Source organism: Priapulus caudatus, unplaced genomic scaffold (genome assembly GCF_000485595.1).
Source record: "Priapulus caudatus unplaced genomic scaffold, Priapulus_caudatus-5.0.1 Scaffold526, whole genome shotgun sequence".
NCBI lineage: Eukaryota > Metazoa > Priapulida > Priapulimorpha > Priapulimorphida > Priapulidae > Priapulus > Priapulus caudatus.
In genome coordinates, this window is record NW_014577587.1 from 231,146 (window position 1) to 244,117 (window position 12,972).

The window sequence follows — 12,972 nt, forward strand, 5'->3', positions numbered from 1 at the left end:
ACAGCCGAAAGAAATTCAATTCGCAGTCAGAAAAATATAAATAAAGTGCATTTTTTCGTCAACTTTTTTTTGGTTGTCCACCGGACAATGTCTCAGACTGGTTAGGTTGTCCGGCGCAAATTCTGGTTGTCTCGGACAACCGGACAACGCTTATTTCGAGCACTGAATGGTATGAGTAAACAATATAATACTACATTAATTTTATGAAAGGTGCATTTATTTAACCTGTTAGTGTAACTGTTAGCAACAGTTTTGACAACAGATCTAGTTGTCTTTTGTCAGACTGGATAAAGATGTTTGAGCTTGTCACTAGATGACATCAGGTATAAATTAACAATTAAATTTATCGAAATTGCAAAGAAAATCTCCTAGTAGTAATTATTTTTTGTAAGGGTTACATTTTGCATTGTAAGAGATTACTGCACCCTTTACACTAGTAAGTTAGTATTCGTAAATGCAAATTTCGTGAGATCCTTGCATATTTTTGCATGGGCAGCAGGGACTTTTAGCACTATATTAACTAATTGACTAATGGTACTATTAGTAATTATTAACTAAGGGACACTTAAAGGGTAAAATTGGCAATGCCAATAGTAGCTCTAGAACTATATCTGAAGGGGCTATCGTATACTGTATAGTGTATTATAGTTCTAGAGCTACGCCAACGGCAACGGCAATGGCAATAGCAATAGCAACGGCAATAGCAATGGCAATAGCAAGAGCAACGCCAACGCCAACGGCAATATATAATTTATGTTATTATTATGTTATTATTACTATTTATGTTATTATGTTCTACTATTTATGTTATTTATATTTTCTACTTGGGTCCAACCGATGATCGATTACGCAATTACAACCGATTGACAACACTAATGTGTATATATATGTATGTTAGTATATTATGAATGTGTTCATAAGGTTTCGTATTGGAAACGTGGTTCACGGAAAATAGCTTCTATGATCAAACGGGGCTACAAATGTGTAGAAATAAATGGGATTTGAACCTAAAAGTTTTCTAGATAGCTAAACCTTATGGGATCCGAAGGTAATGTTGATATGACGTCATAAATATACTAGCCAATCAAATGTGGTGTACGGTAACATAGCGGAAGTGGATACTCTTCCGTATACGGTTAAATATCCACTGCCTATAAATTAACGCAAGGGAAGGGGCTTGTTAATGTACTAGTGCGTTCGATTTGCTTCCCCAAGTTAACCTTGGCCTACTCGGGCCAGCCCCAAATACGTTCGATTTGGCAGTCACGTGGTATTTCTGCGTTACCCGGGTGAGGCCGAAGTAACCCGCTAGCCTAGCCGCTCACTTGGGGAAGTATCCCACAATTCATTGCAACAAAATCTTCAAAAATACAAAAAAATCTTCAAGCAGTAATGAAGCATGACTGTCGATGACTGCGTGTGTTTGCTCATTCTTAGATTTCATTAATAATAAGATTGCAATTGCTATTCTTTTTTTCCTTGTCACTGGCATCCACTATGATAATTAACCCGGGTTAACCCAAAAACCGTTCGTTTAATTTCCCTAACCCAGATGCGTTCGATTTCTTACACAGGTTAACCCAGGTGGCTCTATATTTTTTTTTTACACTCCTCATAGGCTATGAGCCAGACCCCCACAAATTGACCGGTCGGTACCATACAGATATGGAGTAAGGCTCATTGTGATTTTTAGCAAGATATATATCCCTAGATATGAAAAAAATGTGATAGCAGTGTATAACTCTCGGCCATCTCTGTGTTATCACTCAAAATAGTATTATACCCCTTAATTCTTCGCTTTGCCAAAATATGTGATATTTGGTAAAATTGAAATAAATATTTTGTTAAGGACTACATAGTGCCAATAATTTGCCTACTGGATGCCAACTAATATAGTAATAGCAATATATTACAAGTGCCTGAACATTATAATTTATTGCAGGTCTCAAACTTCACCATGGTACTGACAGCAAATGTAGTGGTTGCCATCCTTAACATTGTGCTCCTAAAAATGTGATATTATCAAGAGCCAGTAATACATGTATTATTAGCATAATGTATTATTAGCTCATGATAATAATTATTGTGCATGGTCGTAAACTGCCGTAGCTACCCTACCTGGTATGGCTTCACCATGTAGCATACATGTGTATTTTGCTTTATGCTGCATGGAAACTTTCGAAAAAATTTGTTTCCTTGATAACCCTTCTTTGGGGGAAATGTTTGCCTTGGCTATTCGTCAAACTTTCCGTGGTGCCTTAACATTTCTGATTAAGCAGAAGGCAACACTTGCCTTGCCCTAGTGAAATTAACATTCAACTCGTTAGCGAATGTTTAACTCACCTACCATGTGTGTATGCATACTTTCCAGACAAGGATCTGGAAGTGCCTGTCGGAGTGTTATGGGAGGCTTTGTTCGTTGGTTAATGGGCAGCAATGAGGATGGTAGTGACTCCATAGCAGAGCAGGTTGTGTCCGAGACACATTGGCCAGAGCTGCGGGTTCTAGTTTGTGTGGTATGTATGATGTGTATGCATGTAAAAGTCCGTCCACAAAAGCTATGATTTCATGCCTGGATTTCAGATTTCAAATCTTTATACAGTTACCAGGATCAGTCAGGATTGTACTATGGTTTATGTTTATCAAGCTACGAACTGGCATTGACTGAAAAACTGACATTGATTTTGCACGAGATATACAATTGACACATCTTTGAACCAGAAAATCGAGTGTGACTGTCACATGTATAGTCGACACAGGGTGCGAAATTAGCGCGAGTCTGGAGTCAAATACTCCCTGATTTACTGTCGGACTCCCTGATTTGACATCATATGCAGGAGTCCGTGTGACTCCCTGAAAATTCTGCTATACTAACTAGTTCGTTCCAGAGCACGGCCTCGCGGAATTACCGTATTTTTTCAGCAAATGTCGAAAGAAAATTTGGCAGACGTGCAAGCCAACCACATGAATCTTCAAAATAAGCACATGCATTATTGTTAATATCTTTAATTTTGAACTTCAGACTACGGACTCCCTCATTTTGCTGCGGACTCCCTCTTTTTGAGGACAGGGAGTCCGTTGGACTCCCTTGTTCAGAAGTTAATTTCTACCCCTGTCGACACATGTACTTCTGTTGACTATAGTATACCTCTCTTTGGCAACTACCAGAATGAACTGATGAACAGCGTAGGGCTTTCTTCATTTTTTACTTTTACTGGTTATGATCACAGGGATATACTTTATATAAGAAATAATTTAATAGGGAGATCCTACTAGAGAACTTGCTGTGAATTTGTTAGCATTTGGTTGATAGTAACATACAGTCTGTTATCAGGTTAGCGACCAGAAAAAGAAGACAAGTAGCTCAATAGGCATGGATAACACAGTAAAGACAAGTGCCTTAATGGATTACAGAGCAACGCATGTAGTACCGAGTAGGATGACAAAAATCATACAGGCTGTCAAAGACCGAAATTTTGAAGCATTCGCAGTTGAAACTATGAAGGTATGTTGGGGGCATTTTCATACAATGTCGTACGTATCTATTCATATACTTGATTGTAGCATTTTTCTTGTACAGTAAATGTATCCAATTTATTTATGTTTAAAAATGATTTAACAAATGAGTTAAAGTGGTCTATATAAAATTCGATCAATTTATACTAGCTGTATGAAAATCCACAATTCATGTATTTTCTTTCTTAGGATAGCAATCAGTTGCACGCTACATGCCTAGACACATACCCACCAATATTTTACCTAAATGACACTTCGAAAGATATTATTACCATGGTCCATCAGTACAACAGCTACTGTAAACAAATAAAGGTAAGCGTGCCCTCCCACATATTCATTATAGTCGTTTGTGATGCTAGCATTTCCGAGGTGCACACTTGCACTTGTTATATCTCTCAACTATTTGATGTTGGTCGCTATCACATTGGCTACATCTAGCATCCTTAAATGTGATGAGATTTGCAGCTGCCTGTTCATTACATTGCGTGCAGGTTGCTTACACATTTGATGCCGGACCAAATGCGTGCCTGTTCACACTCGAGGAAGATGTGCCAGAGTTGTATGCTCTTGTTCAGCGCTGCTTTCCCACGGGACATTGTCATCAAGGACGGCAGGAGAGCATGGTTAAAGGAATGGACATCCCTACTTGCCCGCTTCCTGAGGTACGCAAAGTTGGCGCTCCTGATCGCTTGTGATAGTTAAACAGTAGCCAGTTTACAAAGAAATTCTGTGCTGGTGATACATTTTATTCCAAGCAATCAAAGTTTGTAAGCATTGTGCTTTCACTCACCATTGTAGAGCCAAACTCATAATTTAACCATAATTATCATGCTGCAACTACATGCACGAATCGAAAAAATTTACATGTAATAATATAGTTCCATAATATATATAAATAAATAGTATACATGTATTCATTGCTGTGCTAATAGCAGTACTCATTGGTGCATCTTCCTAATTCATGTTGCGAACCCTCATTGCCAAGACGAATGTATCCCGTTACCTTGCATATCAGTCATATACAGACAACCCCATGCCATGAACGTGGTTTAAACATATCTGTACTGTTCGTGATTACATTAGTCATGTAATTATATTGTTTTCCTGTGTAATGATAATAGCAGGTTCGTGAAAGCCTATAAAGATTGTAACAATGAAGGAAGCAATGTAATCAAAGGCTATATTTTTCTTCATAGGAATTGAAAGGGAACGTGACCGTCTCACCTGCTACTGATAGAATCAAATATATAATACATACTAAGGTATGTTGTGTAGTGCTGTAGCTTTCATAACATTACCCACCTGTAAAAATATCATTTGTCTCCTTTGATACAAATAGTTAACCAACAACAATTGGGCTTTCTTTTGATGCCTTGAATATTCACCCCTATCAGATAATTGTTTCATTTTGATGTGCAACTGAGCACTGGAAGCTATGCCACCTACAGGATAAATTTTTACTAATCGATGGGAAAAGATAAATCTGCAAATAAAAACTGCTATACGAGATTTTCAAATGGTGAGTTGTGTTTGAGGTCTCCATTCGCTCAATTTCATATTTTCGAATACTTTGTTTGCGTATATAGGTGGGCGAAGGACCTCGAATCATGGCTGATGAGGGTGAGCACTTGCTGGGACCAGACGGCATGCCCACATATGTCTAGATTTTATACATTCGTTCTAGCTGGGGTCAGATTAGATCAAATAATGTAGCACAATGCACAATTATTTAGTCGGTACACCCACAATTATTGTATCATCATTGCTATACAGTTTGTACAAAAATATTTCTACTAATTATTTTTGTTAAACCAACAACACCCCGACTAGTTGAAGCATCATTGTGCTTCATTGCAGAATCTTTTAATTTTGTACATTGTGTATTGGTATTAAAACTTGTCTATACATGGTCTTCATTAAACCAAGGTAATGTGTGAGCAGAATGTGACTGTGCTTACATGATACAGTATTTTTAGCTCAGCTGACGAAGTCAGATGCAGCTTGTAGAATCGCATGAATGTCCGTCCGTGTGTCCACAGTTACGGCACAAATCTTAACCGCTCGACGTACGGTCTTGATATTCGGGACGTCGGGGGGGATCGCGAAAAGGACTCGGGATGTCGATTTTTGGGTCAAGGGTCAAGATGTGTCAATGGAGGGGGAATATTTCCCCCTTAACTTAAGGTATAGGAGGAAATACGGAATTGCGGCACAAATCTCAACAACTCAACCTACGCTCGTAATATTCGATGTATAGTGTGATGGGGGGGGGGAAACCCATCACCAGTGCGAAATTGGAAGTCAAAGGGCAGTGGGGGGAAAGGTCAGATATCAGACATTTTCTGAGGACATGGTCTAACAAACCGAGTGCAAAACTTTTTTGTTTCAGCGCTGACCTACCATTTTTATCATTTTATTGAAAGGACCATGAAATGTACTTTCCGCTGACGTGCGAAGTTAATGTTAATATATCGAAGTCATTAAAGTTTCACAGCTGTATCTTTATTACTGCACTACCGGTATAGCAAAGCCTATCATAGATTTTAGACGCATTAGTAGTATCCTAGATATATTCTCTGAGCGCGAACACGGTGGCGGGAGGGCGCACTTGATTCGGTTGCCAGTGAGTTTATCAGAAGAATACCCGGCTACAGTACACGTCAGTTGAGCGCTGTCGCACTGCGGCACTTGTTATTGTATTGATATTTTAATAGTTTATTATCATATAATCGTGATGAATCGAGAGAGTATAGGTTGAGCAGTGTAGTCCTGTGTGAGCATATTTGTGCCACGAAAAGTTCTCAACAAGCCTAAAATATGCAACGCAGTTGAACTTTTTTTTAAAGCTTGTGAAGACAGTCACAGTATGGCCTATAGATAATTATGTATGAAGAGAAGTGACCCTATTGAGAATGACTGGGAATGCATAATTTCCTATCACAAAAACACTAGTTATTGCTGCATGTGTAATGTAGGTAACAGCTTCCAGAGTACATGATTTAGCTAAAGTGCCCCATTTTGTAACAAATAAACTGAATAATAAATAGCTCGGCGTATCGTAGCAAAGCACTATAGCTGGTAATGGGAATTTGTATTGCTTGGTTGTCCAGGTTGTGAAAATCTTAACACTTTTGTTGTAGTACGACTTCCTCAATACATATCTAACTTGCAAAAGAACAATTAGGTGATAGGATAGGATGATGTTTATTACTGGACATGCTCTCCATCCTTGAGCCCAGAAATCTGTGCATCACTTCGTGATACCTAAGGTGCCTAAAGTAGATTTGCGCCCGGTCCGGTATACCGGAACGTACCCTGGTAACTATCTAATATGCCGGACCGTACCTCACTTACTCCCTACCGTACCCTGACTGTCCCTGTTCCGCCCACTACTGATGTCGCAAAATTTGAAATATACATACAGACCTGTACAGGGGTCAAAATTAGCGGTATACCGATATCCGCGGGATAGTATATTCTTGTGTTGGATACTAGATTTCAATGCTTGGTATCTCGCAGGGATAGTAAAATAAAATCGTCAAAATCGGGATAGTGGTTGTTGAGTTATCAACTTTATACAGCAACGCATCTGAGCGAGTGCGCGCGATCTGAGCGGGCTCAGGCACCCTTACTATGCCACACTAGCATTATACAGCAGGCATAGCATATTTACAAGCGCAAGCGTAAGCGTGGCCGATGTTGATCATAAATGTGATGTGTATACATTGTATCAAGCAAACCAGACAATGCGTCTAGACAATACGTCTGCAGTGTACTGTGGAGGTGTATATAAAAATGAATGCAAGCGATGAGAATTTTGAAGGTTAAAATTACTATCCAAAAAATGGGATACCAGATCAATACCTGGTATCCCGAATGGATACCATAATAAAAATATAATTTCGACCCCTGCTGTATGATATCTTTATAAAGTTGGATTGGAGTATGAAACTGTGAAACCAAGAAGAAATGTCAACCTATATACACTGATGCGCCCAATCCTTTTGAAAATATCGCGATGATCGGAAATGCGTTTTCCTTTCGCAATGTTTACGACATTTTCACACGAGATTTTTGAAAGATGGCTCCAAGTGTTTACAATGTTGTGGTGGAACGGCAAAATTTGTATGATTATCTTAATGGGTTGGAAATGTATAGACTCGCTGACACTTGTAGAAAAGGTCCGGAGGTGAAACGTAACAGGGTAAGGGTTACGAATATTTTGCGGAAAGGGGAGGAAGGACACAAGGATCGGAAGGAACGGGAGCATAAAGCGGCGCATTTCCTGCCGACAAGCGGTACCTATGTATTACAACATCGGCTGAAAATCAAGGTACGATCTAGCTCTAGTACTATAGCCCGCTTACATTGACTGCCGCTGGCCAGCGGCAGTCAATGTAACTTGTAAGCGGGCTATAGTACTAGAGCTAGGTACGGTCGGGCATATTAGATAGTTACCAAGGTATGTTCCGATATACCGGACCGTACCCAGGGTACGTTCCGGCAGTACCGTGGGGGACATAGAGTATCAGCACTAGTAATAGTAGCTCCAAGAAACGGTATTGCTAGGGTTACAATACCGTATAGACAATCCGTCGCACAGCCTGGTCGGGCTATAGTAATAGTAGTACTACTACTAGTAGTACTAGTAATAGTAGTACTAGTAGTAGTAGTAGTAGGACCCTAAACCTAAGTAACTGAGGGCTAACTGTTCAATTATTGAATGAACGAGTTGCTCCACATTTGCAATAATTTATAAGATAATCTAATGTTAGTAATGAAACCTTTTTAATTAAATGACACATACTCTAGCGATGCCTTTAAAAAATATTTTGCTTTTACGTTGTAGTTTACGTAATCGGCAATAATGCATTGAATTGACACAAAAAAGATAAACTTTCGTGGGGGCAGACATTTTTCCTGGTAGATGGTCATCGAACTTTTAATTATAGAGGGCGAGGCAGTTTTTTATGGTTTATGGTTTTGCATGAGTTTGTTGTGTTGTTTTTCGGCAATATATCATGAAAATCGTTACGTGCACGGCACCGATTAACATTGCTGTAGTCAAATACTGTATGTATACACGTACAATTATTTAACAGTTGATATTACGAATTGTCACTTGTATGAGCCTACTGAGTACTGTAACTATATCATAATAACGTTTAATATTAATTATTATTAAGAATATTATGAGCAAGCCTTCGCACCCCAACGGCGCAAGCGCATGCGCATATAAATCATTAAATGATATATTACTATTAGTATTAGTATTATTACCGCGTTCACACGGTCATGGTCAATGGCTCTAGATACAATAATCAGGAGTAGATAATAGGGAGGAGTGTGACATCAATAAACAAGGGAAATTCGTCATTTACTAGCCTTATAATACCTACGATTTACTACACGTAACTCATCCAACTGAGCTCAAATCGGACACAGTACATTCGCCAATCAATCGTGCGAAATCGTTTCCTCGTAGACACCCGCAATCGGAGATACAGCCTTAAACGTACGACCGATTCTCACATTCTCTGCGCCATTATCCAACGCCATTGCCGCGCCTTAATTCAAACAAAAGCGCAGGGCTTAGCCTACAATAGAGTGTAACATGTAGGCATGTAACATGTAAGCATGTAACATGAGGCATGTGGCTCGCTGGGAGATTAGGCATCAACACTCGGCCGAGATAACCTTTGCACCCGTACACAGCTACACAGGCCACCTTTTGTACATAGCTGGCGCATGCCTTCACGCACTGCCACGCAACCGCATGATTAGCTCGTCGAGATGTTGCCGTCGGATCTCCCAATCTCCCTGCGAGCCACAAACGCCACCATTCAGCCTATCGAGGAGAGCAAACAACAGCGACTCCGCCGCCGTGCTGCCTTTTGGTCTGAAATTATAGGCGCGCAATGGCGTTGGATTAATGGCCAGAGAATGTCGAGAATCGTGTTCGTACGTTTAGCGCTGTATCATCGGTATTCGCGGGTGTCTACGAGGAAACGATTTCGCACGATGATTGGCGAATGTACTGTGTCCGATTTGAGTACATTGTTGTGCTCATCTTCATTAATATGAATTTAAACAAACAAACATAACATAGTATTTCATTTCAGGGGGAAAAAGGGACAGTAGCCTAATACTACCAATAAATGATTCTGTCAGTGCAACCCTTTCCCAAGACCAGGTATATAAACTAAGTAGTGTTATTTAAATGTTGCTCAGCGCATAAACGTGTACACATAACATGTCCTATATTGTTTTTGGGGAAATGAATATTAATGGGAATTGCACATTAAATGACAGCTTATCCTGTTTTAAAATTAAATGAAGACAATTATGTTCATAGCTTTGTGCAAAGACATCGGCAGCTGCTAGTCATCAATTCTCTGAGGACAGAATTTGGCTGAATGGTCAAGAGGAGTCCATTGAAAATGTCCGCCTGCAAAAGTGTCTCAGGGAGAGTATGTGTTTAACTATATATAACTCATTTATATAGTGTTTTATCGCTTACCTGTAGTAATCTTGTCTTATGAAAAGGTCATATAATGTAGCACTATGATGATTTTACGGCTGAGGTCAAAATTTCTTTGATATAACATCCTTGCAAATTTATTGACGTACAGTAGAAGTCCAAAAATCCAGAGATTGAGGAAATCGAGGATTGGGTCTGTCCGGTTTTTTGGATTTTCCGGATTCTCGGCAGTACTTTTAAAATTCAAATTTAAGGAGGAATAAAGAAGAGATGAACAGGTAAACTTTGATAGTTTATTCATTAGCAAATACAGCATGCTTTATTTATCAAAACGAGCAGTTTTAAAGTAAAATAAAGTCGACACTTCATAAAAATGTTTTTTTTTAAATTCCACTACGAAAAAAGCGTGTAATGCTTGAAGTCATGGTTAAAAATGAACATTGTAAATGAAAAATAAAGTAAACGAATGAAAGCGAGTTATTGTATACAAATAAATTATTTATTTTTAGTTTATTAAACAGAGAATTAAATTTGAGTTTTTAAAAAGTCCAGATTTCTGGTATCCCGATTTTTGGACTTCTACTGTACACATTTCGATTGAATATGAATGTTTGTCTTGAACCTTTGAAGAAATTTATTCAGTCATGATACATTTCAGTTCGCCGTAGGTGCCGCAAACGAAAGCACTCTGATACAGGAGGTGAGGACAAGCATTTCTCAGAATACCATGTGCATATATGCTCTGAGAACAATTTCCCAACAGCAGCAGGATTGGCATCCTCGGCTGCAGGTTACGCATGCCTCGGTATGTTTATTATATTTAGGTGCTGTTACTTGTATTATTGTAAGGTGGACTATGTGTGTAAAAATTATGTTGCTATGCAGATGAGAATTATAAGAATAATTGATTGAAGCTAGTGTATTCTTTATAACTAAATCAGTAATTCATCTCTCTTGCAAGTCACAGGTTAAAACAGATCACACATTTGTTCAGTAGCTATGCTACTATAACTAATTGATATCATACTCATGTCCTTTAACAGTGTATTAAATTTTCATGATAGTATCATTAATCTGTACTTTGTAAATGAACAGTAAAATATTGTAAGAGATGTCAAATATTGTATTTTGTCACACATTTTTCTTTCAGTATACACACTTGCTCAGCTATTCAATGTAGAAGGTGATATTTCTGCAATAGCTAGGTGAGGCTGTGTTAAAATTTGAAATCTTATATCTAGCTTAGAACGTCCTTGTTAAGTAACATGTGTAATAATACTATAGTGTGTAGCTCCCCTTACAAGTGCCTGAACATTATTGCAGGTCTCAAACTTCACCATGGTACTGACAGCAAATGTAGTGGTTGCCATCCTTAACGTTGTGCTCCTACAAATTTGATATTATCAAGAGCCAGTAATACATGTATTATTAGCATAATGTATTATTAGCTCATGATAATATTTATTGTGCATGGTCGTTAACTGTCGTAGCTACCCTACCTGGTATGGCTTCACCATGTAGCATACATGTGTATTTTGCTTTATGTTGCATGGAAACTTTCTAAAAAATTTGTTTTCTTGATAACCCTTCTTTGGGGGAAATGTTTGCCTTGGCTATTCGTCAAACTTTCCGTGGTGCCTTAACATTTCTGATTAAGCAGAAGGCAACACTTGCCTTGCCCTAGTGAAATTAACATTCAACTCGTTAGCGAATGTTTAACTCACCTACCATGTGTGTATGCATACTTTCCAGACAAGGATCTGGAAGTGCCTGTCGGAGTGTTATGGGAGGCTTTGTTCGTTGGTTAATGGGCAGCAATGAGGATGGTAGTGACTCCATAGCAGAGCAGGTTGTGTCCGAGACACATTGGCCAGAGCTGCGGGTTCTAGTTTGTGTGGTATGTATGATGTGTATGCATGTAAAAGTCCGTCCTCAAAAGCTATGATTTCATGCCTGGATTTCAGATTTCAAATCTTTATACAGTTACCAGGATCAGTCAGGATTGTACTATGGTTTATGTTTATCAAGCTACGAACTGGCATTGACTGAAAAACTGACATTGATTTTGCACGAGATATACAATTGACACATCTTTGAACCAGAAAATCGAGTGTGACTGTCACATGTATAGTCGACACAGGGTGCGAAATTAGCGCGAGTCTGGAGTCAAATACTCCCTGATTTACTGTCGGACTCCCTGATTTGACATCATATGCCAGGAGTCCGTTGACTCCCTGAAATATTCTGCTATAGTAATAGTTTCGTTCCAGAGCACGCCCTCGCGGATTACGCGATAGTTTTTTCACGCAAGATGTCCGAAAAAAATTTGGGCAAGACACATGCAAGCCAACCACATGAATCTTCAAAGATCAACCAGGCTAGCAGTTCAGGGTTCATTCGGTTAATATCTTCTAATTTTTCATGAAACTCTCCAATGTAACTACAGATCTCGACCATTATTCATGGCATGAAAGTGCAGAATTTGATGTCTATGGCATAGTAATTAAATCCTGCGCCCTCATTTGCTGGCAACCTCCCGTCTTTAGAGGAACCAAGGGATGTCCGAATGTGGACTCTCCTGTATTGTATCAGCAAGTTAAATTTCTAACCCCTGAGTCGACACATGTAGTTCGTGTTGAACAATAGGTAATACAGTGAAAGCTCCTCCTTGAGACATACTGTCATAGCCCACGAGAAATGAAACTGATGAACACGTAGGGCTTTCGTTTCAAATATTTTATTTTAACTATATTAACATTAGGTTAAGGATACAAGGGATATACTTACTTATAAGAAATAATTTGTCAAATAGGGAGATCCTACTCAGACGTAACTTGCTGTGAATTATTCGTTTAGCATAATGAGTTGAATGAGTACATGTACAGTCTGTGGTATCAGGTGTACGCGAACCAGAAAAAGGTATAGTGAAGTAGCTCTCAATAAAGGGAAATCATGGGATACCGGACACGAGAGAA

At 38.9% G+C, this 12,972-nt stretch overlaps 2 protein-coding genes across 2 annotated transcripts in view; one reads left to right on the top strand and one right to left on the bottom strand.

The window, feature by feature from the left end:
- Window positions 1-8,460, bottom strand: part of LOC106811303 (methyltransferase-like protein 17, mitochondrial) — a gene marked incomplete in the record, with an annotated part of 35,704 nt that extends 27,244 nt beyond the window's left edge. The window contains 1 exon segment of the mRNA XM_014814877.1: window positions 8,324-8,460. Within this exon segment, the coding sequence (XP_014670363.1) occupies window positions 8,324-8,431 (108 nt within the window).
- A 12-nt stretch (window positions 8,461-8,472) lies between these two features.
- On the top strand, window positions 8,473-11,957 carry LOC106811304 (diphosphomevalonate decarboxylase-like). The gene is made up of 6 exons (XM_014814878.1): window positions 8,473-8,589; window positions 9,639-9,709; window positions 9,872-9,986; window positions 10,656-10,802; window positions 11,148-11,202; window positions 11,750-11,957. Exons 1-6 carry the CDS (start codon window positions 8,538-8,540, stop codon window positions 11,940-11,942), a joined length of 633 nt encoding a protein of 210 aa, XP_014670364.1. The 5' UTR covers window positions 8,473-8,537; the 3' UTR covers window positions 11,943-11,957.
- Window positions 11,958-12,972: the final 1,015 nt, after the last annotated feature.

Bases quoted from the DNA above. Each gene is read 5' to 3' on its own strand.
- LOC106811304 (XM_014814878.1), top strand. From the start codon at position 8,538: ATGAAAATCGTTACGTGCACGGCACCGATTAACATTGCTGTAGTCAAA. The intron at 8,590-9,638 runs GTATGTATACAC...ATTTCATTTCAG, and splicing joins CATTGCTGTAGTCAAATACT to GGGGAAAAAGGGACAGTAGC. The intron at 9,987-10,655 runs GTATGTGTTTAA...GATACATTTCAG, and splicing joins GCAAAAGTGTCTCAGGGAGA to TTCGCCGTAGGTGCCGCAAA.